This window comes from Lepisosteus platostomus, chromosome 6 (assembly GCF_059453375.1).
Source record: "Lepisosteus platostomus isolate fLepPlt1 chromosome 6, fLepPlt1.hap1, whole genome shotgun sequence".
Taxonomy (NCBI): Eukaryota; Metazoa; Chordata; class Actinopteri; order Semionotiformes; family Lepisosteidae; genus Lepisosteus; species Lepisosteus platostomus.
Genome location: NC_142616.1, coordinates 6,662,317 through 6,687,662, shown reverse-complemented (window position 1 = coordinate 6,687,662; position 25,346 = coordinate 6,662,317). Strand labels below are relative to the sequence as shown.

General features: G+C 43.1%; 1 protein-coding gene across 3 annotated transcripts; it reads right to left on the bottom strand.

Moving 5' to 3' along the window:
• Positions 1-284: 284 nt before the first annotated feature.
• On the bottom strand, positions 285-25,346 carry LOC148659795 (Fc receptor-like protein 5). 3 transcript variants are annotated; one of them, XM_088633955.1, is made up of 27 exons: positions 25,013-25,344; positions 21,769-21,807; positions 20,915-21,193; positions 19,634-19,909; positions 18,588-18,884; positions 17,214-17,489; positions 16,453-16,746; positions 15,388-15,681; positions 14,578-14,856; positions 13,326-13,607; positions 12,599-12,883; positions 11,923-12,204; positions 11,246-11,539; positions 10,107-10,385; positions 9,286-9,525; positions 8,706-8,984; positions 6,853-6,954; positions 6,108-6,167; positions 4,686-4,733; positions 4,179-4,259; positions 4,008-4,073; positions 3,471-3,533; positions 3,202-3,279; positions 2,655-2,693; positions 2,381-2,446; positions 873-935; positions 285-681 (listed from the first exon to the last, which is right to left on the bottom strand). In XM_088633955.1, the coding sequence occupies exons 1-27, from the start codon at positions 25,041-25,043 to the stop codon at positions 614-616; spliced, it is 4,740 nt and encodes a 1,579-aa protein (XP_088490081.1). In that variant the 5' UTR covers positions 25,044-25,344; the 3' UTR covers positions 285-613. The 3 variants fall into 3 exon arrangements, with proteins under 3 accessions (XP_088490081.1, XP_088490082.1, XP_088490083.1); XM_088633956.1 differs by having other exon boundaries at positions 24,920-25,015; XM_088633957.1 differs by lacking the exons at positions 285-681; positions 873-935; positions 2,381-2,446; ... (4 more) ...; positions 4,179-4,259; positions 4,686-4,733 and having other exon boundaries at positions 6,152-6,273; positions 25,013-25,346.

Here is a 25,346-nt window from a genome sequence, read left to right as displayed (position 1 = left end):
TCCGTGTGCTAATTCATCAGAAGGAAAAAAAGATTTCCCATTGCAACCGTTTGGACTGACTATTAAGGTCTCTACCCACATATCTAAGGATTGTGAGATTTTAGATTTAAGGGGAAAAAAAACAGATGAGACCGGTGACTTTGTTAGAGTATGTGTTGATTCTTTATCGTTGTGTTACTTAATCATTCCATGACGTTTTAAACCAAGTCAAGTGATAAAGTGTGTACAATTCTATATTATAGTATTTTAATACAGTGTCAAAGAAACTATTAAAAATAAAGGTGTGTTATTGTTGCAAACATTTAATCTGGGCTCATAATAGTCCGTGAAATACCAACAGGTGTACATAATTATTACAAAGTTCTTTAATACGGTCGTATTATTTATTCTGCATAGGAGATGGGATACGATGGAAATATAATTTCGTACTCTAGACAAAGTAAAAAGAGAATGTGCAAAAAAAAACGTTGCTTTTGCAAATCAATAAATATTGTAGAGAACGAGTGAGAAAAAGAGGACGGGGTAGGGTCTCTGTGAAAAGATTTTTTTCATCTGGAAAAAAGACGTTTGCGGCGCGCAGTCCTCCGCGAGACGGCGCTGCCTTCTGCGCGTGTTAATCCGGAATTTCCTCGTACAGCGGCTCCGGCGCCACAGGGGAGCGAGTCCGGATGGAGTCTGTCTCTGCAGAGCAAGAACAAAAAGGTGAGACTCTCCACCGGAAGCAGGCCTGTTCTCAAATCAGGTTTGTATTGTGTGTCTTCTATGGTGAGGAAACGCACAGGAACAGAAGTAGAAGTCCTAGGCGACATTACAGCACTCTTCTGTATAGTCAGGTGTGGTTCAGTCGTCTGTTATTCATCAAGCATCCCTACCTTTGATCTTCTTCAATCTGACAATGGAGTACGGCTGTTGACTGCTGGGTTCTGGATTCTCAGCTGGAAAGCAATCATGTTTAGGCATTATTTCATGCTGAAAGCAGCCCAAAAAACATTTTTACAAAGAAAAGTACTCTCAAATTACAGAGTATAGTTACGTGATGGAGCAAATCGACCCCAGCCCAGACGGTGACCAGGGCCGTCTCAAGGGGTGGGCAGGGAGCCCGGGGGGTCTTGTGTGTAGTGGTGGTGGCAGGGAGCAGCACTGAGGTGATGAAATAGCTCCCTAACCGGCCTGCGCAAAACCAAACAAACAGAACCGAACAGAACTACTCATCGCTGTTGTTGCTGATGCTATCGGTACCGTCAGGTGTCTCAATGCCAGCGTCCTTGTCGTCGTCGAGATCACCACCCGTGTCCGTTTCTTCTTCGCTCCTGGTTTTCACAACGAACCTTCCCACAGACCCTTCGAGTGCCGCATTTCCACCCTCCCTCTTCTGCTTCCTCTTTCTTTTCTCGCACCCGCTGTGGTATTTTCGAAATGTCCCCTGCTTGTGCTCGCCGCTGTTCCTCTTGCCAACTTGCTAAATTGCTAACTCTTTGTCCAAGCTTGTTCAGTTCTGCCGCGATCACGTTTGGCTGGCAACCGATGCCTGTGACGTAGTGAGGGCGGGACACGCCTCCGGCTCTGAATAAAGCATCTGGTCTCCCGCTAACTTGAGATTTCATCTGGAGTTAAAACAAGAGTTCTGTGTGTTGCTTTATTAAAAGATTTAAACATGTATGTATTGATATTTTGCTGCGTGTGTGAAGCGGGACTGGGGGGGCAAAGCGCGGAGCCCGGGGCAGCTTCCCCCTTGGCCCCCCCTTTGAGAGAGCCCTGATGGTGATAGAGATCAGGCAGGAGGCAGGGGGTTTACTGCCCTTTTAGTTACAGAGGAAAGGGCTATTCACCAGGAAGACATAAGGAGAGAGAGAGCCACTGCAGGTGCAGGGAAAAGGGGGTAGCGCAGTTCCCATAGCTGGCCAGGCGGTGCAAAGAGAACAAGCGCTCAAGGGTGCCCTTATGTAGGGCACGGGGGCAAGGGGAAGCTGTGACTCAAGGTCATGGGTCAACGGGTCATGGGTCATGGGTCAACGGCACAGTCCATAACTCCGGGGAGGGGGGGAGTGGAACGCTATAGTATTGTAACGCTCCGAGGTTAACAATGGGTATGCGCCCTCGCCTCTGCCGCCTCAGGTCGGCCCCCCACCGTCGGGGACTCGAACCCGGGCCTCCGGCGTCACTTGAGCCAAAGGGAAATCTCCCATCAGCCCGGCGGCTCACGGGGAAGGGCGGTGACGTCACCGCTCTCGTAAGCCGGCTCTAACAGTCCACGATGGTGGCCGTATGCGTTACAGTATAAAAAGAGAAAGAGGTTCACCCGAAGACCCGCATGATATTACAGCTCTCCTCTGCACGCGTAGCATTCCTTACTCTACGTGCGAATTACGGCCGTCCATACCTTTGGTCCTGTCCTTCAGCTCAATAATGGAGTAGGGCTGCTCGCTCCTGCTGGCCGCTGTCCCAGCTGAAACGCACACGTGAAAGAACGAGATGAGTGACGCGAAAGAGGGGGAACTCTCTTTATCGCGCAATTTGATGGGGGAAAAAACAGGGGACACGGTCCGGGGCATTTTCATGTTATGCTTCTCTCGGGTTTCAGCTCGTGATATTTGCAAAGGCTTCCCGCAGTTTCCTCGTCGTGCACAGCAGGAGAGACACGAGTCTGTCTTTACCTTGATGTTGTGCGTCATTGTTCGTCTTCGGAGCCTTGTCTGTAATGGGAGAAATGATCAATTATAAGGAGCAGGACTGTAAAGGAACGCTGCCCGTTTATGGTGGTGTTTTAGAAATGCCACCTCTCTGCTCTTTTACATGGAGTTAAAGTACGTGGTAGTACTGTTTATTACATGAAGTAGTTCAGGTGGGTAGCTGCATCAGCATGCGTAGGCTGCAAAGGAACAAGTAATGGGTTTAATCCATGCTGAAAAGAGAAGAAACACAACGTCTTGGGTGTAAGAAAGATAGGGCAGTCAGCAAAGATAATGAGGATTATCAATATAAAAGTCTTTTTTGACCAATTAAGCCCACCTGTTAGTGCACAGTATTAAGGACTAGGGAAGAAAGGCACACAATTCTCAGGGAATTAAATTGCTATCCCCTGACGTTTTAAGGCAACAATCGTGCTCACTTCTGGGAGCGGTTGGTATTAAAACCTTTAAGTTTTCACACACTACAGGAATGATTGCTTGAGAACAGTGCAAGAAATCTGGAGCCACTTACTCTTGATTGTGACCCGGAATTTCTTTTTCAGTTCGTTCACGGAGGTGGGCCAGGTGCCGTCGGACACCTGGGGTTGAACTGAAAGACACACAGTCCGGAAATGAGCCGAGAGAATCTCAGCATGCTCAATGTCAATCGCAAGATCATAACTGGCACTGGGGAAATAAACTTTGAAACATCTTGCTTCCCCCTTCTCCTGGTGATCGGGGAGAATTTCGAGCGCAGACTCAAAATTCAACGTCTCAAAAGACAAGCTGGACAATCCTTACCTCTGCTTTTTGTCTTTGTAGAAACAGCATAAATAGGCTGTGTGCATCCCGTCTGGGGCTGATCTGTAAAGGAAAATGACAATATGTAGTCCTAGTACGTAGTAGTTTGGTGTCGAGGGGAGTACAAAAAGGAAATCTGATCGATTGTTGGGGAGGTTGAAGGAAAGAGCTGTTTTAAGTACAAAAAATGAAAATAATTTAAAATAATACAATTTTACATAATTCAGACCTTTTCTATGATGCAAAAAAAAATATTTGTGTCCAAGTTTAATAAACCATAAGGGGCGATCAGAATAACTGACACTTTACAGAGCCATCCCCAGCCCAGAAACTGAATAAACCCACATAAACCTCGCAGTTATGCAGGCAGTGAGTGAAGTGCGGGCAGGTCTTGGTCTCTCCGCTGACAGACGATAGCAGACGGGAGGCCCATCGCTGGAGTTATAGGCAATGCAGCCAACAACACCGAGATTGAGATAGCTACACCGATTCTAGCGGGAAAGTGGAACTGTAGGTGAAGGCAGAAAGTCTGCACACCTTGGTTTGCGCTCTTGAGGTTGACGAGGGCGGAGGCCAGTTCGTTGCAGTCTATGCGGGGTTTATCTGAAGATGAAAGAGAAGAAGGGTATTAAGGGTGAAACGGGAATGCTCCCAAAGCCTACTTGAAAAGCTTAACGTCTCAGCGTGTGAGAGAATGTAGGTCAACACCTGTGATCCCTCTCTTGTCTCCCGGCTTCGTCGAGTCAGCCGTTGAATCGGTAACTTCATTCTTTCCTGTTGGGTGTACTCCTAGTAAAGATCATCGCAAGAAAAAAAGATATATTTGAATTCAGAGACAAGAGTTACCAGTGTTGAGATATTCTGTTTATTTCAACGAAATGAGGTGCGGCCTAAGATTTCTGTTAAACAAAATAGTCCGGAAGGAAGTCTTTTTGGTGTTTTTGCTGAGAGGTTTCGTTTGTTGTAACCAGACTTGAATTGCTGAAGATATCGAGGCACTTTTCAGAAGAGAAAAGGTGTTCATTCTGGGGGGTCTTGGCCCAATCTGTTACTGGCGATCAAGTCTGAAGTCTACCAGCCCTCCAACACGTTAATGACCATTTGCTTCCCTGCCCACACTATCCCAGCATTCTTTGTTGTGAGGAAGTTTGGGATCTGGAAAGACGGCAAGCCATTACTGAAATTGCAGTTTAGTTATGTTGTTGAAATCCTTACTTTTCCTGAAGGAAACTGTGGAATAGCACACCTCTTGTACCTCTGGATCTGGAATGGCAGTAAAATCATGGATCAGAGACTTCAAGAAATCTACACACATTGGCACTGTAATGTATGGATCAGACGAAATCTAGAGAAATACTGTATAAATTCATTGACACTGTAGTGTATGGATCAGAGGAGATATAACATAACATCACTTTATTAGCCCTGTATAATTTCTTGCATTAGGAATTTGTCTTTTCACATACCATTTGCTCTCCATGAGACACACAGACAGGGAGAGAAGCTTGGGGTCAGAGCACAGGGTCAGCCATTGTACAGCACCCCCAGAGCAGTTGGGGTAAAGGGCCTTGCTCAGGGGCCCAATGGAGTAGGACTCCTCTGCCAGCTGCAGGATTTGAGCCAGCAACCTTCCAGCCACAGGCACAGATCCTTAGCCACAGAGCCACTGCTCCACACCCAAAGTATAGCGTGTGCATTGACATATAGACAAGTATAAACTCATTGAAACTGCAATATATAAAAACTGTGCCAGATGTTCAACTATGAGTGGGGAGGAGAACAGAGTGATGAAACCAGTTCATAGATTAAAATAAGGCCCTGATTGATAAAGTCCAAGAGGAATACCCATACTCTTTTCAAGAAATATCCTGGGATTTTTAACGACCTCGGAGAGTCAAGACCTCAGTTAAATGTCTCATCTGAGTGTAGGCAAGTTTTTTGTAGATTAGTGTGCCCCTCACTTTACTGGAACGTTAGGAACCCACACAGACTGCAGGGTGAGCGCCCCCTGCTGGTCCCACTAATACCTCTTCCAGCAGCAACCTTAGCTTTCCCAGGAGGTCTCCCATCCAGGTACTGACCAGGCTCGCACTTTTAGTGCGCTGTCCGTTGTGAGTTGCATTGTGATATAGCTGCGAAACATGCAAACTCTGTACAGCGATGAGATCAGATTTCAGGGGGTTTGAGGCATAGACAGCTCAAATGCCAACTTTCTGGTGTCTGTCTTTCCGTGCTGTTTGCTGAGTCTCTGGTTATTAGTGGTAGAGCCAGATTGCACGTTTGCTGTGAAACCTAACGACCCCTCACCCTCGTTCTGACACCACTTAGGCTAACCAATGAATACCCTAGTTCTGAGCTCTTTATGGTCTTCAAAAAGTACTTGAGGGACATATCTCCTATTGGGGTGTCATTCGTCCAGGCCCTCATGGAAGCTAGAGATGCTGTCTTTTTTTAACCCCAGGCAACACCTCTTACTTAAAAAAGGAAAACCTACATGGACCCATACTGTATATTTTAAAGCCCACCCAAGGATCAAAATAAACTAGAAATACAGATTGGAAAGTGCAAAGCCTTTCTTCTTCTTCATTTTCCGTTGATGTCAAAATATCAATTTTCTGGGAGCGAGCTGATCCTCACCTTTTCTCTTGTCATTCAGGTCAACGTTCTCATAGAGGGCATCCTCACACCTTAATTTCTCTGCAAAATCCAGAAAATCCAAAAGCACACCAACTTCAGACTCCCGGGAATCTATAAAAGTAGCTTGTTCCATACTCCTTGCACCCTTTGTGGAAAAAGCTGCATGCTGTTTTCCATACAGAAATAAGAGACAAGACTCCTTACAGCTGAACAACGAAAGAGTTCAACATGGTTCGTTAGTAAAAGCATTTCTTTAGTTTGCACTAGTTAAACAAGTAATGTATAAAACATAATGTGGGAGGGAATCCTAAGTGCTCTGGTCGTTGTTAAGTCAAAAGCTGTACACCCCTGAGTCAACAATTAAAAAGCAAGAATAGACTGTTTTTTGCTTTGTACAGATTGTACAGAATTGTACAGTTTTTACCCCCACATTATCAAACTATTAAGCTCCCAGCCTATCTCACTTACGATCTGAACCCTCACAGTGCCTTCTCTCTTACCAAAAACTCAAAGACACATTGAAATCTACCTCTACCTTACATGTCAAGAAGCTCACTGCCCCTGCCAAGATTCAGTTATTGCCTCTGGTGGGCTCAGAGCCACACAGAGCTACTGTGGCATTCTAGCCAGCAGAGAATGCTGCTGCACCGATTATGTGGTCTAGATTTCAGAAAGGGGTGATATCCCCCCTGTAGTTCGCTCAGAGCACAGAGCCCTATTGTCCCCATAATGTAAGTAGACTCACCTGACATTTTGTCCCTTTTGCAACACAGCAGGAACAGAATGGAGATGATGAGCAGAAACAGTCCTACCGCCCCAGCACACCCACCAATCAGCCACCAAGGAACTAGGAGCACAGTAACGTTAGTGGGAAAGCAGTCTGTGTATAGCTATAGGAAGGTTTATCCAGTAAAACCTTTCCTTTGAGGATGACGGAGATGTTTTCCATCCACCCTAGCTGCTTTATTCAATACAGGGTTGCAGGGAAACTAGAGCTCATCCCAGCAAACATTGGGCACAAAGCAGGATACACCCTGGTCAGGACGTCAGTCCATTGCAGGGCAGATGCACACTCACACGTAGGGTCAGTTTTCACAGAATCCAATGAACCTACTTTAGACTGGGGGAGGAAATCAGAGCAGAGCACTCGGGAGAAACCCATGTGAACAAGGGGAAAGCATGCAGACTCCATGCAGATAGCAGTCTGGGAAATAAACTCGGGGTCCCAGTGCTGAGAGGCTGCAATGCTAACCACCTCCAGAGATATTTTGTCTCTCCTAAAGCCAAGAACAAAATCCCTCACCATTAATTCATCCTTTTTGCAGTTATTTACTTGTAAAAGGGCAGGTGTGAGATCAATGCCTTGAATTGCAAATTAAAAAAAAAAAACATAAAATGGGCCAGCAGCCAGCAGCCATATCACCCTTCAGTTCTCAACTGGCTACCCACTGAAGCCCAGCAGTGCGAGCCTGGTCAGTATCTGCATGGGAGACCTCCTGGGAAGCTATGGTTGCTGTAGGAAGTGGTGTTAGTGGGACCAATGGGGTCTGTATGGGTCCTAATGCCCCAATATAGTGGTGGGGACACTATATTGTAGTGGGTGCCGTCTTTTGGATGAGATGTTAAACCAAGGTCCTGACTCTCAGTGGTCATTAAAGATCCCTGGGCATTTCTCGAGAAGAGTAGGGAGTTATCCCAGTGTGCGGGCCAAATTTCCCCCCTCGGTCTTTACCATGGCCTCCAAATTGTCCCCATGTCCCCAATTGTCCCCATGACTGGCTTGCACTTGCCCTGCGATGGACTGTCGCCCCATCCAGGGTGTACCCTGCCTTGCGTTCGTTGTTTGCCAGGTAGGCTCCAGCTTCCCGCGACACCGTAGGGTATAAAGCAGTTTGGCAAATGACATGATATGATATGGGCATCCTACCAGCATAGGGCAATAGTGTGACATTCAAGAGCAAATTATTGTCAACTTCATTCCCTACTATCTGAGAGTACAAGCAATTGGATTCATGAGATGGAAAGAGTGTTGACGTGGCCGCATGGCAGTCAGTGTTTGTCTATCTTGTATTGTACTGTCTATGATTAAATGATTAAATTAGCTGGGAAAGTTCAACAGCTTTACAATATATAACAATATATAACACACCAGCTGAAGTGCTTGGATGGCAGTAGGGGTGTCTGAATTGTGGAAAAAGAAAAAACAAAAGTACAATTCAATTTGATATACCTGCTATCAGAGAATCAGACATCAGACATCATCAAGCATTTAAAGACACAGGTCTAAACTGCGTTTCTGAGTTTAGCTGATCCACACAGAGAGTGGACAAAAACTAATCCCAGGTCAGTGCATTAATAACACGCCCAAACTGACTTGCCCTGAGAGTCTAGCAACTGTAAGGCCCTGAATCAAGGCCTCCTTGCCCACATTGAGTTTCCCTGATCGTCTGTGTGAGGCCCTGCACCAAGGACTCCACACCCACACTGACCTGCTCTGATCGTCTGTGTGAGGCCCTGCACCAAGGACACCATGCCCACACTGGTCTGCTTCAGCATCTCTGTGAGGCCCTGCACCAAGGACTCCACGCCCACACTGACCTGCCAGCGTGACAGCTGTGACGGCGCTGTTCTTCCGAATCCCGTGCTCTGCCTCTACCACACAGCTGTAGCTCCCAGTGAGCGTCCAGTTCACTTTGGCCATGGAGTACAGAGCCGAGCTGCTCCCCTCGACCACAGGCTGCCCGTCCCGGAAGAAGGAGTAGGACAGCGGGGAGCTGTAGTATCCCGTCAGCTCGGCCTCGCATGTGAGGTTCAGGGGCTCCCCCTCCTGCACTCTGGCTCCTGGGGAGGCTCTCAGAGTCACCTGGGAGAAGAGGTCTGGGAGCAGGACACAGGACACAGGCTGGGTCAGCAGTGCTCCACAGCGCCCTCTGCTGGAGTGATGAGCTGGATTGGCTTTTACTACCACAAGGGGAAAACATTCTCAACAAAATGTGCTGAGGCAAAGTATTCAGTCACACCTTTCTCACTGGGAAGTCCTGATAGAATTAGATTAAAGGCATTTAAACTATTCTTCCAATGAAAGGTGTAGCTGTTCTCTACAACAGAAACATATTACTCAAAGTGCACTTATACAAATGCTGTCTTTTTTCCCCGATGGTACTTCGGATCGGCTCACCTCTGACAGAGATCAGCACTGGTTGAGAGCTGGCCTTTGACCTCTGACACCTGTAGAGCCCTTCATTCCTCTTCTTAACTGCAGAAATAGTCACTGTGTTTCCATTGTCAGGTGTCAGGGCTTCGTTGTCTTTGTAAAACTCATATCTCTTCCCTTGTGATTTCCGCTCTCTGCACTGTAGAGTCATCGTCTGTCCTTCAGTCAGGGGCTGTGGAGGTGTCTGCAGGATCAAACTCTGATCTGAGGATATCAGAACATTCTGCTGTGAGCCGGGGAAGGACGCGCAGTCAAGCTGGTGTTCTGTTTCTACTTTCATACAACTACAGTTCAGTGCTTGAGTTTTGAACTCTACTTCTGCCCCATGGTGGCTCTGATAACTTGTTACAGACCACTGATGCTATTGTGGGCAACATATATTATAATACAAGGGATGTTCATTAAGGAAGCAGGAACAAATTAAATTAAAGTAATTTGGAATGTTCTCTATCAGATTGTGTGTCTGGAGCTGAGTTGATGTCTGTGGTCTCCAGAGATCTGTGTTTTTCAGCACTAGTGAAGGTGGCACTTGAGATCTGGACAGTGAGTCTACTGGACAGTTTGGAGACAGATGTCATCCAGTCCTCAGGATAGTGTCAATAAGATAGTTCATCTGCAAATGTAATGCATATAAAGAAATATAATATTTATCATGTGACATTGAGTACAATTTCATCACCCCTTCAAAGGACTTTGTCACACTCCTTGAAAATGTTTATTATAAGGAATATTATTCACACATTTTTATTATCAAGAGTATTTATGGCATTATTTTCATCTCTTACCCAGCACTCTGAAGTGCACAGATTTGCTGCGTTCTTGTCCAGACTGGGCCTCACACCAGTACAGTCCGCTGTGAGACTCGTCTCTGAAAGTAACCTGACAGTTTTTCCCATTCTCCCACTGGCACTGTACTGATTCAGTTCCTCCTGCAGTTACTCTGTACCAGCTATACTGCCTCCTGCTGGAGTCTCCTCCCAGCCTGCAGCCCATGGTGAGCGACTCTGCAGGAAACAGTACTGTCCAATCAGGATGCAGCATCAGTGTGGCCTTGGGGGGGTCCACTGGGGGAGACAGAGAGAAACAGCCCAGCTGATCTAACGTGAAATCAATAATCTTGACCTGGAGAGCAATAGGAACTGCAAATGGTCACAGAAAGAAAAAGCCATGAGCAACTATATTATGTAAAGTACAGTAATAGTCACACAGTCTTACTCTGGCAAATAAAGGAATTTGGAGTTATTAACTCTCCACTGATGCTGTAAATACAGGAGACCTTCTTAATGAATTTGCAGTTCCTGCCCTTAAATGTCAAAACCTTGTTTTGCAGAAACCTGTTCTAAAATGTTTTGCATTCCCGAGAGCAAAGGGCAGGTATTTGTCAACAGAGTGCCTGACATCACGTGAGCTGGCTTCCATTGTAATTAACAATGATACAGCTGCATCTTTCTTAAAAAAATAAATGTGTTCTCCTGCAGTAACGCTCTGGGCTCCTAGGTGGAGCTGCTGCCATGTCTCATATCATTTGAATTCTGTACTTATTTTTTTGTTCATGTGTGTTGAATATTTTTTCCTCTATTAAAAATGATTTAATTATATGAATAAAATTCACTATTCACTATTCACTAGGAATTCACTATTTATGGTGAGAAGAACTAAGAAAAAGCTGGTGGGTCACATGTTCCCACACTCTGCTCAATTATGTTCTGATCCAACAAAAGTGAAACACTTTTATTCCAGAGGCAGACAGTTGGTGTTTGAGTCAGCTATACGTCTGCCAGTGAAAGTTAAAAGCACTTCTGGGTTCTGATCCTCTTCAGGTTTCTGCTTAACCACAAAACAGAATGGAAACCCACTCTCAGAGTGAAACAGCGTGAGAATTATGATGTATTATTGTGTTTTCTGAAGCTGCAGCCCGTCTTACCAGAGACATTTAAGAGAAAAGGGTCGCTGGGCTGCGAGTATTGAGTAGGGCGCCCTCTATGGACCAGACACAGGTACTGCCCCCGGTCAGACAGGACCACTGAAGAGATCTGACAGCTGTTGCCAATGACACTGCGCTCAGTTGTGTTGACCACAGGGCTTCTCAGATCCCCTCTGAACCAGAGATACTCCACACCATGGAAATGTTGACTGAGGAGACATCTGAGGGTCACTGGCTCTCCAGAGTACAGCTTCTCCCACGCTGGCTCCTGGGTCACTCTGGGCTTTGGACGCTCTGCAGACACAACCAGGAACATTGTCAGAGCTGAAGAACCACGTGACTCCTCATTGTGTAAGAAAATGATTCTCTCTTAACGATCTCACTGCTGCAGCATCAGTTACAGTAAATCCTGTTTCTCTCTTTCATGACATTTGTTCTTTTATGTGATAGATTATTTTTAATGCAATATAAGTGCAAGCTGGGATATGCCATCTCATATCCTTCTACTGGTGGAGGAATTGCACACAAAGCAGTTTGTTTCACTTTTCTAGAGAGATATGAATAGTCATCAAAATGCACAAACATCAAGCACAATTCGATAGACAAGCAAGTGAGGAACATAAATAGGGATATCTGTCTTTGACTGGCTTCCTCATGCCCTCTGCAGTGTGACTCACCTGTCACATTGACCTCCACTACACTGCTCATGGCCTGAATCCCCTTTCCCTGGGCTTCCACTCCACAGAGATATTTCCCAGAGTCCTTCAGCCTCACTGCTTTAACAGAGTGTCTGTCCTCTGGTCTGGACCTCAGGACTCTTCCGTCCTTAATGTAGGTGTACTGCAGTTCAGGGGTGTGTGCTGGGGTGTTTAACTGGACAGTGCAGTGCAGAGTCAGAGTCTCTCCTTCCCAGACAGGCCCCAGGGGCAGGACTGTGAGACTGATTCTGTGGAAGAGCTCTGCACAAGAAGAATGATACATCATTTATATTCCCTAAAAGTCTTCTTGCAATGTCAAATGGGGGAAAACACATTTGATCACAACAAAATCAATTTCCTTTTTAGTAGTATATGTAGTTTTTATCCTAAGTTTTCTTTCCTCAAGGCACCAGTGATTGCATTTTGTCACTGTTCTCAAATTAATGGCTTGTGGAGTAAAATATCACTCAAACACAGTGACCTCACAAGCTAAGATATTCTGCTGTTACCTTCATTTAATTAAGGAGATGTGTTTGCGAATATACTAGCTTTTCAAACTAAATCGTAAAAGCACTACAGTATAAGAATGTGTTTTGGCTTGTTTTGCGTCAGGGCTGAACTCGGGGAATAACCTGTCCACAATGAATGGGCTCACCTTTCACTGTCATGTCTATCTGATTGCTTCTTTTCCAAACGCTCCGCCCCACTGCCTCCACCTCACACCAGTACCGCCCCGTGTGATTGCGCCGCATCACTGGGATGGTAAGAGTCTTCTCTGAGCTCTCCGATTTCCAGGCTCCCCCTTCCTTGAAGTAGCGGTACTGCAGCTTCTCCTGCAGGGCTGTCTCATTCAGCACAGCGTCGCAGTGCAGAGTGACGGAGTCCCCCTCTGTGACTGAGCTCCCCGGTTGGGCTGACAGGGCAGGATGGGTGAACAGCTCTGCGCAAGACACCCGGAGAGGGATAGATGAATCTGGGCTGCCGCTTCTCGTCACCCAAGACACCACCAATTTTGATTCGGCTTAGGCAAACAGTGGTGTATTGGGTAGAGCCAGCCACCACACTGAATCAAGGAGGAGAATAATCTCTGTATTCTCACTGTGTCACTGGTGAATAACATGTATTCATCTGTCCTACGAAATGTGAATAATATCCATTTGCATAGTGTTATTCAAGCATTCAGAAATATAAAAATACTTCTAGAAATGGTGTTGGGAGACCAGTTGGTAGCTCTCTTCCATATTCATGCCCGGATCGTCTGATAAATAGACACCATTTTCTATGAAATATCGAATCAGGCTCTAAATGGTCATGACATCCTCTTGTCATGAGTGCTCATTCGCTCAATCATAGTCCACTTCATAATACTTCATAATACTCACCCCACACATTGAGCCTGATGGGCAGGCTGGGGTCCAGGGTAAAAGGTTTCTCTCCTCGCACAGCCTGACACCAGTACTGGCCAGTGTGAGACAGATTAGCAGGGCTGATGATGTAACTGGAGCTTTGGCTGTTGTGTGCTGGCTTGTCCAGATGGTCTTTGTACCAGTTAAAGCTCCAGCCTGGAGAGCCGTCCTCCACCACACAGGAGAGGGTGACTGTATCTCCTTCAAACACCTCTGTGTGTAGAGGCTGCAGGGAGAGGAAAGTTCTGGGACGGATGACTGAAACAGAGAACAACGACTTTAATATAGAAAGAATTCTTCAATTTACCCAGGTGATGGTTGGCAGTGTGTTTCTTCACTATAAAGTACATTTTACACTGTAAATTCACATTCAGGAGTTATTCTTAATTTCTCATCTGTACGTCCACCTTTATTTAATAAACTCTCTATTTTGATCACATTTCTGTTATTTAAATAAAATTATCAGGAAACTCGATAGGACACTGACAGAAATGCTCATTTGAAACCCCATGTAGGGTTAGGGTTAGCACTCCCACACTACTGAGACATTTTTAACGTTCAGTGCTGGATTTTGGGGCCCAAGTCAGCTTTAGGACAAGTGGTACTTTGCTCATATGTGATATTTTATTTTTCAATACTACTGGCTGCTTGTGCTGTGTATTGTACCATTGCATCCATTCCAAAATTGGATCCCAGAACTGAGTAAGATAAAAAGAAAACCTGCTCTAAATGGTATACACTCTTAATTCTGTCATTGAACATGCAGCTAGAAGCTAGAAGAACAGCATTTAACATTCCAGGTTTCTTGTAACCCTAACCCTGCTCTGGACTTAAATGGATGCTTATTTATATACATTTTTAACAGATATTTTTCAACTGATTGAAAATTTGCCAAAAGAAGACATTATTGAAGGAGATGATTCTTTTATCAGTGGTTTTGATTGTTTTACACTCACATTGTTTGGTTTGAGAAATGTTTCAAATTTCTTTAGTGTTTTCCAGGGCTCAACAAAATAACTCTACGGGACTCCTGTGGAAGGTATCTGAAGGTAAGTGTGAGCTCACAATGTTACACTGTCAGATGCAAAACTAGTGTTGCTGTATGATGATATTCACTGTTGCTGTGCTGTATTTCACCTGATTTCTATTATTACAGAACAGGGAAAAATGCCTGATTTGTTATTCTACTCAATATAGAAAAGCTGCAAGTGTGAACGAGACACCATACCCTGTACTTTCAGCTCGACTGGACTGCTCTTTTTGGAGTAATATGGATTCTCCCTGCTCCTGCCCTGACAGGAGTAATGTCCTGTGTGTGATTCCAGAGCTGAAATGATGGTCCAATTCTTATCTTCAGACTTGTGAACTGGAGATGTTTGTTCATCTTTGTACCATTCAAAGCTCTGCATCGGATAACTTCCAGGGACGGAGCACCTCAGTACTGCAGTCTCTCCTGCGTACACCTCTGACCACTCCTGTCCCAAGGATACCACTGCTCTGGGCCGTTCTGCAAACATACAGGAAGGAGCACAACATAAACTATGAACTAGTATATCAGCAGTGTGTCAAAGCAAAGCGATTCTCAAAAAGTACATTACAGATTGATCTGCAGCTTACTGAGGATAAAACCAACTCTATAAGATAACATAAACACCAGGCTTTGGAACACCACTCTCTATAAAGATTTTCAGGGAGTTTTGACTTATATTCAGTAGTTTCAACATACAGTCTATACTTAATTTTCCAGTTCCAGTTGCCTCATATGTGTGGATGTTATTTTTGACAGAACTTAATTTTGAAGAATCTCTCTGTAAGTTGTGAGACACAGTTAAAGGCAATAAAAATAACGTATTCTGTTCATTCTGTGATTTTCTTGCCTGTTTTGTTTGTATGAGAAAGTAACATTTGAAGTAACTCTGCAGTAAGATTGTCTACACATCTCTTCACTAAACAGCCCACAGTCAGTAAGATCGTAAATGCTGTTTCTGGATAGTAGCTGCCACCCCTCTGCATCTCTGTAGCTTGTATTGAGACTCACCGTGTACCTCCATCACAGCTGGCTGGCTGAAATTTAAATAAATGGGCTGCTCTCCCCTCTCTGCCCCACACCAGTATAGCCCATTGTGAGACAAGTCAACTGCTGTGATGGAGTAGCTCGCTCCAGCCACATCCTTGCGGTCACTCCGGTGCACAGTGGTGTTCAGGTTGTCCTTGTACCAGGAGTACAGCCAGCCCAGGGTCCCGTCCTGTGCCCCACACCTCAGAGCCACTGCGTCTTCCTCAAAGATCTTCCTGTCCGGATCCTGGGTCAGGCTCAGGGTGGGCAGGTGGTCTGAGAGAAACAATCTGTGTTAAAACGAGAAGTTTGACAAGCCTCCAGGCATTTATTTCATTTCAAGCCAAAGGGTTAAGTTGATGTAGTTGGCCATTCAAAAAGAGTGATCATGTGTTGGTTGGTGGAGTCTGTGCATGATGCCAAATCCCTTATTTAAAAAGCAGTTTCACAGTCTGTATTTCATGACACTGGTGCAGATGTCACTTGTTTGAAGTCCTGTTTATGCAAAAAACTACTACTACTACTAATAATAATAAAAATAAAATACACTATATATCGCTTTTCCAGACCCTCCACTCAAAAACCTTTACAAGAAATCAACAGCTCTCACTAGGGAGGAAAACAGAGTAATTAAGCCAATACACAGATAAAGATCTATCAAGATCAATTAATCGATTATTTTGAGCCCATGGTTGGTAAAGTCCAGGGGCTTTATTTTGCCAGGACTACTCTTTTTGAGAAACATCCTGGGTTTTTTAATGACCTTGGTGAGCGAGGACCATGGTTTTATATTTTCTCCGAAGGACAGCACCATTTTTTTTAGAGAACAGTGTTCCCATCACTACAGTAGACCCACACAGAAAGCAAGGTCAGCACTCAGTACCGGTTCATCTTCCATGTGTTTACTTTTCTCTGATATAGGTTCTGTGCTTTGCCAAACCTCCGCATGTCTTTTCCACACTTTTGCAGCACTTGGGTTGTCTGGATCCATGTGAACATCTACAATGAACATGACACTACACAGACCTGTGATGGAAGAGGACTCACCTGACACCCTCAGGGAAACAGTCCGGCTCCTGTTGGAGTAATAGGGAGCAGAGGCGCGCTGGCCAGAGCACGTATACTGACCACTGTCCTGCACGGTGGCTGAGGTCAGAGTGTAGTTCACACCACTCAGACTGAAGGAGTTGGGCTGAAGTACTGGCAGCTCTTCTCCATTCTTGTACCACTTGTAACTCCATTGAGAGTAATTTCCAGGGATCATGCAGTTTAGGGTAATATTTTCACTGATGAAGGCCTCTGTCCACCCCATGAGCAGGGTGAGCTCAGCCTGTGGGCGCACTGTAGAAATATTTGGCAGGCATTTATGTTGGTTTGATTATTCATTGTCCTCCAAATTCTACATCTACAGTGAACCACTGTAACCACACAACACACATCAATAGGTCACTGGAGACCTATTAATGGCTGGTCACTTTTGTACACTAACCCTAATCCTCATCATAACTCCTATAACTCTAGTCACAGCCCTGAAACTACCAACAGTTTTATTCTTAAATCTACCCAGGCACCTACAGAAGATGTGTCGAGAGAAATCAGACTGTCATTCGTTTAAAAAAAATTTAAAACTGTCCTAAGAATGTGTTGTGAATCTCTTTTTTTGGAATGCTATGTCACAAAGCAAAATAACATTCTTGGAAGAAGAAAATGTCCATAATACAAATCTGAAACAGAAAAGATAAGAAACGTACAGAGGTGGGGATTGAACAGATCCTTATCTGAATCCCTCTGAAGGTCCGATGTCTCACCTGCTATGTGCAGAGTCACTGGCTGGCTGTAGTTCAGTTGAAAGGAGGCGTTGTCTCGGGCAGCTCGACACCAGTACTGCCCCCTGTGGGACAGGGCAGCGGACTGGATTGTGTATTGAGTCCCACTGCCAGGGGCCGGGGTCTTGGGGCTGTCTTTGTACCAAGAGTAGAGCCAGTCAGAGGACCGAAGCCCAATATCACAGCTCAGAGTGACATAGTCTCCTGTAAAGAGCTCTGTCCCAGAGGGCAGCAGGGTCAGACGTGTCTCTGGCACGGCTGTGGACACAGAAATAGAGTGTTCATGGGAATGATCAGCAGTGCTGGAATAAAGATATTTTCACTCATATGTACCGAATGTTTGGTTCAGTCATGATAGAAAATGCTGATCTCTCATTGTTCATTCACGACAGGATTCATGACATGACATACAGTAACAGATGATATTCCAGGAAGAGGGAAACATCACCACCAGGTACAGAGCAAGATTCCTCCATATTCTTACCCCACAGCTCCCAGCATGTCAGTGTTAACCATTCCATGATGTACTCCTTCTTGAGAAACAGGTGCTGTGTCACCAGAAACATGTAAATGAAGTCATGACGTCCTTCTTCCTCAGGATGGGGAGATTTGTTCTTTTAGCTCACTGTCATCACAGTGGAATGAAGGGGTGGTGGACAACATTGCTGACAACAGTTTAACGAGAATGAGTGCAGCCGGAGCACTGTGCTCCCTGCAGTGTGTTAACACTCACACTGGCAGGATGGCTGAGACGCAGGCCATGTGGCCAGCTCTTACTTTTGAACGATGTTTTTAAGGAAATGAAAAGCGTGCTATTTTAAACGAGCATGCTGGCTGAGCTTAGCGGTTTTAGAGGTGGCACGTCTGTGGTGTAATTCAGAATAAGTATGAGATGGGAGATGGGTGTGCTGCTTCTGATACTGCTGAACGGCGATAAGTCTGTGAACATCTGTGCGTTGTTCAGCTGCGTGTGTCTGGCCAGATGATACCAGTAATAGACACGAAGCTCAAACCACAAAGAGAGAGACGATGTGACAGAACCACAGCTGCATCACCAATGCGCTTTAGCTTGAAAAAAAAACACATAACTTTTCACATCAATTTCTAACACAAGAAAAAGACCACTGTCTTACATCATCTTACCCGCATTGATGTTAAAATGTCTATAACTGTTGACTGTTTGACTGTTTGCAATGTTTCTGAACCACAAGTTCGAGATTATGAAGTCAGACTCTCTGATTTTCTTCCTATTGTTTAACTTATTTTGACAAATTAAAGTTCCCAGGCAATTTAGCATATAATACGAGAAAGGCATTGACAAATGTAATTCAGAAGAGGTTTGACTGTAATACTCACCGGAAACGTGAATCTGGATGATGTCGCTGTACTCTGAGTAATACTCCACTTGTCCTCTCGCTGCCCTGCACCTGTACTGGCCAGTTTGAGACACAGCAGCTGGAGAGAAGGTGAGAATGGAGCCGGTTGGCTCATTTCTCTCTGTCTGGCTCACAGGGTCTCTTTCGTTGTTTCTGTACCAGGAAAACCTCCAGCCGTCAGGCTTTCCCTCAACCTGACAGTGTAGAGTCACTCTCTCTCCAGCACAAACCTCCCACCATCTCGACTGTAGGCTCAGCCTCACTCTCGGCCTGCCCCCTGAAACAACAGCGTTCAGTACAGCGTTATCATCCTCACAAAATGACCTTGTCACAGAAATAAAGTCCCATAGTCTGTACAGTTCAATCTGGAGTTTTAGGAAATTGTCAAAATCACAGAAAAAAGTCAGCTATTTGCATCTTGCAGCACAGGGTGCAACAGCAGAGCACTTTTAAAACATACAGGTGAAAAATGGCCAGAAACATATTTGATGAACAAACTTTTGGTCAGCAGACCTAATAATTATTCCCATAATTATTATCCTTTTTTTATTTTATCCTTGCTATATGCATGATATAAACTGTAACAATGATCAAATAAATCATTTTCATATAGATGGAACTGAGATGGGGACTCCTTGCTGAGAAGGAACCAAATTCTAACATGATCAGGAAAAGGAGGTGAATACATAGATGAGAGAAAACAAATCATAGGAATAATGCCTTGATTGGTCAACAGTTAAAACCAGATACAATGATGGTTTCACATGCTGTAATTTTTGGTTGGGATCAATTCACATTAATGCTACATTTCTGCATCTGCTTTCATCAGTGAATCATGCACAGCCATCACACCTTGTGTTTATCAGGACTGTCTGCATAGTATTAGGAAACTGTAATACAAAGATTGATGAATCATTTAAAGGGGAAACAATCACATCAACAGTTAGCAAATTTCAGTCAGACTATAATAATCAAACCCAGAACATTGTCAGTTTCACATGTGCATCACATCTGGGATCGGTTCACCTGTCACATGCAGCTCAGCAGGATCGCTGGTCTTCCTCACTCCTCTCGCTCTCACCTCACACTTATACTCCCCAGAGTCCACAAGCTGGGCGGCAATAGTGTAGATGTGAGCCGACCCTGAAGAGCCCACAATCTCCGGTCCTTTCCAGAAGTGATACTGGACAGCTGTGTGCTGTCTGCTGTCATGCAGCTGAGTCTGACAGTGCAGAGAGATGGTCTCCCCCTCCCACACAGCCTGCCAGGGCTGGATGGACAGCGAGGGCTTTGTGAAGAGCTCTGTATTACAAGCACGCAAAATATAAAAACAGCATTTACACAACCATTGTAACAGAGCAAGGGGCACCCCCAGCATTTTCACTTATAACTCTTAGCACTGGGCTTCATGATGAGTGTCTGCATCAATCCCTTTTGAAATAAAATTTGAAAATAATTTTATATATATTTAGAACATGTTATACTTCCTAAGATGGTTGAAGAAGGCTAAGATATGTCCCCAGATCCTCACTAACTTTTACAGATGCACTACAGAAAGCACACTGACAGGCTGCATCACAGTGTGGTATGGCAACTGCAGTGCTGCTGACCGCAAAGCCCTACAGCGGGTGGTGAAAACTGCCCAGTCCATCACTGGGGTTGCCCTCCCATCTATACAGGACATTTATGACAGACGGTGCTTGAGGAAAGCTCTACTTTATGTACTGTATGTACTTAGCTGTACATACAGCTGCAGACTGTATGATCCGCTACCATCTGGAAAATGGTACCGGAGCATTCGGGCCCGGACTACCAGACTTAGAGACAGTTTTTACCCCCGCACTATCAAACTATTAAACTCCCAGTCTCTCTCACTCACCTCTCACCTATGATCTGAACCTCACAGTGCCTTCTTTCGTACCAAAAACCCAAACACACATTGAAATCTACCTTACATGTCAAAAAGCTCACTCCTCATAATTTTTATCCCTTTATTTCATTCTGTTGATGCATGTTTTTGCACATAACCTGTTACCTGTTGTTGTTTTGCACATTGCCTGTTCTTGTTTTTGCACACTGCCTGTTCTCTCTGTCTTTCTTTTGTTATACAATTGTATTGTTGTTTTTTACTCTTCTTTGTACTACTTTTTGTCTGAGAGCTAGCTAAATAGCATTTCGTCATACCATATACCTGTATATGAGTATAATGACAATAAACTTGAACTTGAGCTTGAACTTTTGATATTTAATATTTTAATGAAACTAATCTCTGATGACCACAAGTAATAATAGCTTGGTTTTACTCACCCAACACTTGCAGGGTAAAGGGTTTGCTGGAATGTTGTTTTAGAGGGTTACTCGTCATCACAATGTAACATCTGTAGTCCCCGCTGTCAGACAGTGAGGCTGAACTGATTCTGTATTGAATCTGGTTTATATGAGATTCGTCCTGTTCTTTGTCCTTAAACCAGAAATAACTCCAGATCTTGGGGCCCCCATTGACCTCACATTCCAAGGTAACAGTGTCCCCTTCAAGTATCTCACCACCTGGGGGGCTCAACTTCACTCTGGGCTCCCTATTATTGGCTGAAATGAGATGTATGGATTAAAACACACCATTTATTCAGGAAGAAACACAAATCGCTTACATACTTTATTCTGTATAGCTGTAGTTGTTAATTTAAGTTTCTGAAGACTATATGTCTAAAGGCAACAAATTCACCTTAACCACTTGCACAACAAAGTAGAATGAATGACTATTCAATGAATATTGGAGAAATATAGAACTGTCATAATCATCGTAATAATAATAAACTATATATTAGTGAATTCAAGCTCTGTTCACTATTCAGAATTTACAGTATTGTTACTGAATACGATATTTTTTTTCTAAATCCAAGTGATTGAGCTAATGCATAACATGCACAAGTGTAGATATTGTCGGCCATTTTTCTTTAATTCCAGTTGTTTGAAAATATTTTCAAAACTCAGTTTAATACTTGTCAACTTGTCTAACTCAGCAGCTAAGGTTTCTATGACCGTCAGGCGGATTTCCTGTTAAGGTTTTGGATCGCAGGTAGAGCAGTCATGACCAGTTAATCAGGTCGACGGTGAATCTAGTACATTTTAAGGTGCGGTCTCCATTTTCCTCACTCACTCACCTCGGACACTCAAAACCCAAGTGGTACAGCTGACAAGAACTGAAAGACAAAAGTAAAGAAAAATAAATATTCCCTCGCCTTCCTCAGAGTATGGAGGAATGAGAATAACATTTTTTGTTTTTTTTCTTTTAGGTTCTATAGAACTGATTATACTTTAGGTTCCTCCAGGCAAGTTCTGCAGGTAGAGCATATATACTGCAGTTAAATATCCTTTGAAGCTATGAGTCAGTATTAAAAAACACCATTAATTGTATTTAAATTGTGAAATAAATTCTGATATAGAAGGGGAATTATTTTTTCTTCTTCAGGTTTGTTTTAGAAAATCACTGAAATCATTTGTCTTGCACATTTCCCTCTGAATTGCACACACACTCACACTCACACACACAGTCTGAAGGTACCGGCCTGCCTGTTTTACAAAGCATTTTCTGCACATATGTTGATATCACTGATTGAGCAGTCAAATACAAGGGAAGGACAGGGGTAGCTACTAAACTGGCCAATATAACCAATATAGAAACTATAGAACTGAACATTAAAATGCTCTAGAAACGTTCATATTCTGCCTGACCAATACACAAAACCATATAACCAACATAGAAACCTATTTAACCTATACAGAATCTTTAGAATCTATGTAGAAACATATGTAATCTATTTAACCAATATAGAAAACCATACAGAATACATTATATAGAAACCTGTAAAGATCTTCTCTAAGGAGTTATTCTGGCCTTTGGCGGAGTAGCTGGTTTGACATTGGGGAAATGGTACTGTAACTGAAACTGCAGTACAGCCTTGACCAACGTTAGATCTCGCTGCAACGAGTCGCGTTTCTCAAAGAAGTAAATCGACTACAGGAGCTCCCGGTTTGATAGTGTGAATCCGGATGACCTCGCTCATTGGAGAAACTTCTTTTGCGACAGATATTCTGGTTCTAGTACGGGTCCATCCAGTCTGCAGTAAAAGCGTTTTTTTTTTTAGATTTGCTTGCTCTTGCTTTACGTTTCTTTATCAGGACCTTCCAAAAAAAGTTTTTCTTTTTTTTTCTTCGTCGCGGTTTGCACTACGTGAGGCTTCAATGCAATAACACTAACCTGGACTTTCGTAAAGCAGGAATTACAACTCTCTGCTTCACTTTTCCCCTCCTGGCACTGCTTTCAGTATGACGGGCTTTATACCGACTCATAGCAAACTGACTGATTATTTAACCGTGTGCGTTCCCTCTGAGCGAACAACACTTCTACTTTTCGAGCGCTTTGACTTTCTGAAAGCACCTCTCCGGGAATTACCTTAATTTCTTAATACTGTGGCTGAATTTCTCTGACCAAAGAAAAAAAATCGGAAAAATCGGTGATATCAACCACCTTTTCCCGCTATTCAGCGTTTTCTGTTGACCTTAAGAGTTGTGTTGCTTTCCCCAACGATGTATCAAGATAAAAATGTGCAGAAAAAGATTCGGTAACACTTTATGCCAAGACTGGGCAAATAACAGTTAAACTGTAAGCGTAGCAAATCAATAGATGATAATTAACAACATATAAGAAGTTATAGTCACTTAAGAATAAATTACCTCCCAGAAAAGCAAAAGTAGGAATACTTCAAGGTTAGCTGTTCAATGTATCTAGTCTTTTACAAAATAATAAAAATCCTAGTTATCAAACGATGTGTTGATATTCAATCACATCTCCCACAAAGCATGTATACAGTGTCTATATATCTATATATTTTATAACACCAATTCTCATTTGTTACATGTTGATAGTACATTCAGGTTAGTGGTTAATAATTACATTAAAATTCCTTTTTAAACAATCAATCATCTATAAATAGTACACAGATTACTTATTAAGTGCTCTAGATGTAATCTTATTATAAAGTGTTGCTTACTGTTCTTTTTACAGTTTATGACAGGATTTTTCCTGTCAGAAAAGGTAATAAGGAGTTTATGAAAATCAACAAAATGCAATTTTGAGGCTGTTTTTTTTAAAAATCTAAATCTCTAGAGAAAGGTGTATGAAATAAACCAAATACAGCAAAATAATAATGCTTCAATAGTCAGTTACTTTATTAATTCTTCATAACCATAAATAAACAGTTCCAGAATGTTAAGTCTTCCATGATTGCCTGTTTTCCAAAATGACTTAAAAAAACAGATTCTATTGTTGGGTTTAGGTATAAGGTGTATGTTTATTTTTTTGAAAAACAGATAATTGAAGTGTGTTTTTTTAATAACATAGAAGAAAATCTTTCTGAGTGATATCTACAAAGTGTATCTGGCATTTATTTCTGACAAAGAATGCTAGCAAGTATGTTATGTTATGTACTTTACAATGTCTGTTTATTATTATGCACCAGAGTCTATGCTAAAAGGTTTAAATGAGTTAGCATGAGTCTCTAAAATTAGTTTGTCGCTTCTATTTCTAAAGACTATTAGAAGCAACACAGAGTTTGATTACAACTTTAAGAACAAATTTCCTGTCATATTCACACAACTGCTCAAAAGTACATTAGCGGTAGTTTGATATGCATTGCTGAAAATAATCTTGCATTTCTTCTTCAATACCTTATGCAGACAACACAAGACTTAGTGATGACATTATCTGTTCGACAATGAGGGTGCTCATTGATTATTTATTTCCATTTTTTTAGATTCAATGGGTAATCTTTTTTGTCTCACAAATCTTTTTTCTCGGTAAAAGTTTGAAAATTTATTTATCTACTATATTGTGCAGTTTTAAGCCATTTCAGAAGTGATTCCCTGACCTACCTTTGTTCAGTGAAAGCTCAAACCAATTTGTTTTTTAGTTTTCTGGGAATTTAAGAACATACACATTGCTATATAGCATTACAATACAACACACCCATTCTAGCAAAGCAAGTACTTTTCTAGCTATTAATAAACATTATTTGTTAATAGATGTGATTACTTTATTGATGAATACCCTATTAAATATATAACATTTTTCTTGACATGTTGTATGCTTAGATTCAATATCCTTCCGTTCCTCCAATGTCATGTTAGATTAATCTTGATTTTCTACTGCACTATAATTAGAAATATCTTTGCTCCTCTTCATTATTCTCACTATGTTGAAGGAGTATTATTGTTGTTGCAATGATATTCCAAATTTCTTTAAGCAGCATGTACCTCTTGTTGATCTGGTCTTCCTCTGAATGTTGAACTGGTAGATTTTGTCAGTCAACAGGCTTTGAAATAATATTATGGAATCATTGTACTTACTAATCGAGATGATGGCTTTTGAGAAATGCATCTTTTCTTCAAAAAGCAGGTGGTCATATTTGCTGCATAGCCGATAGTTTGCTCTGGCGTCTCTCTTTTGTTGTTAAATAAGTCTTGAGAAATGAACCATCATACTGCGTTTTATGTCTTTCTGATACTTTCTTGTCTGATCGTTACCACTGTCTTGACTGCCTCTTTAGTTTGTGTGTAAAACTGCCGCGGGCTTCTGCTGCTGACCAGAAATATTCAACCTCGTCCACTGTCCTCAGCAGGTTAACTGAAGTCAAGTACAGTATGTTTCGCAGGTCTCTTTCTGCCTGTAGGTTGGAGCATT

Bases quoted from the DNA above. Each gene is read 5' to 3' on its own strand.
- LOC148659795 (XM_088633955.1), bottom strand. From the start codon at position 25,043: ATGCATTTCTCAAAAGCCATCATCTCGATTA. The intron at 8,985-9,285 runs GTGAGCCGATCC...TCCTGCTCCCAG, and splicing joins AGTGCTGATCTCTGTCAGAG to ACCTCTTCTCCCAGGTGACT. The intron at 2,447-2,654 runs GTAAAGACAGAC...TGTGCGTTTCAG, and splicing joins CAATGACGCACAACATCAAG to CTGGGACAGCGGCCAGCAGG.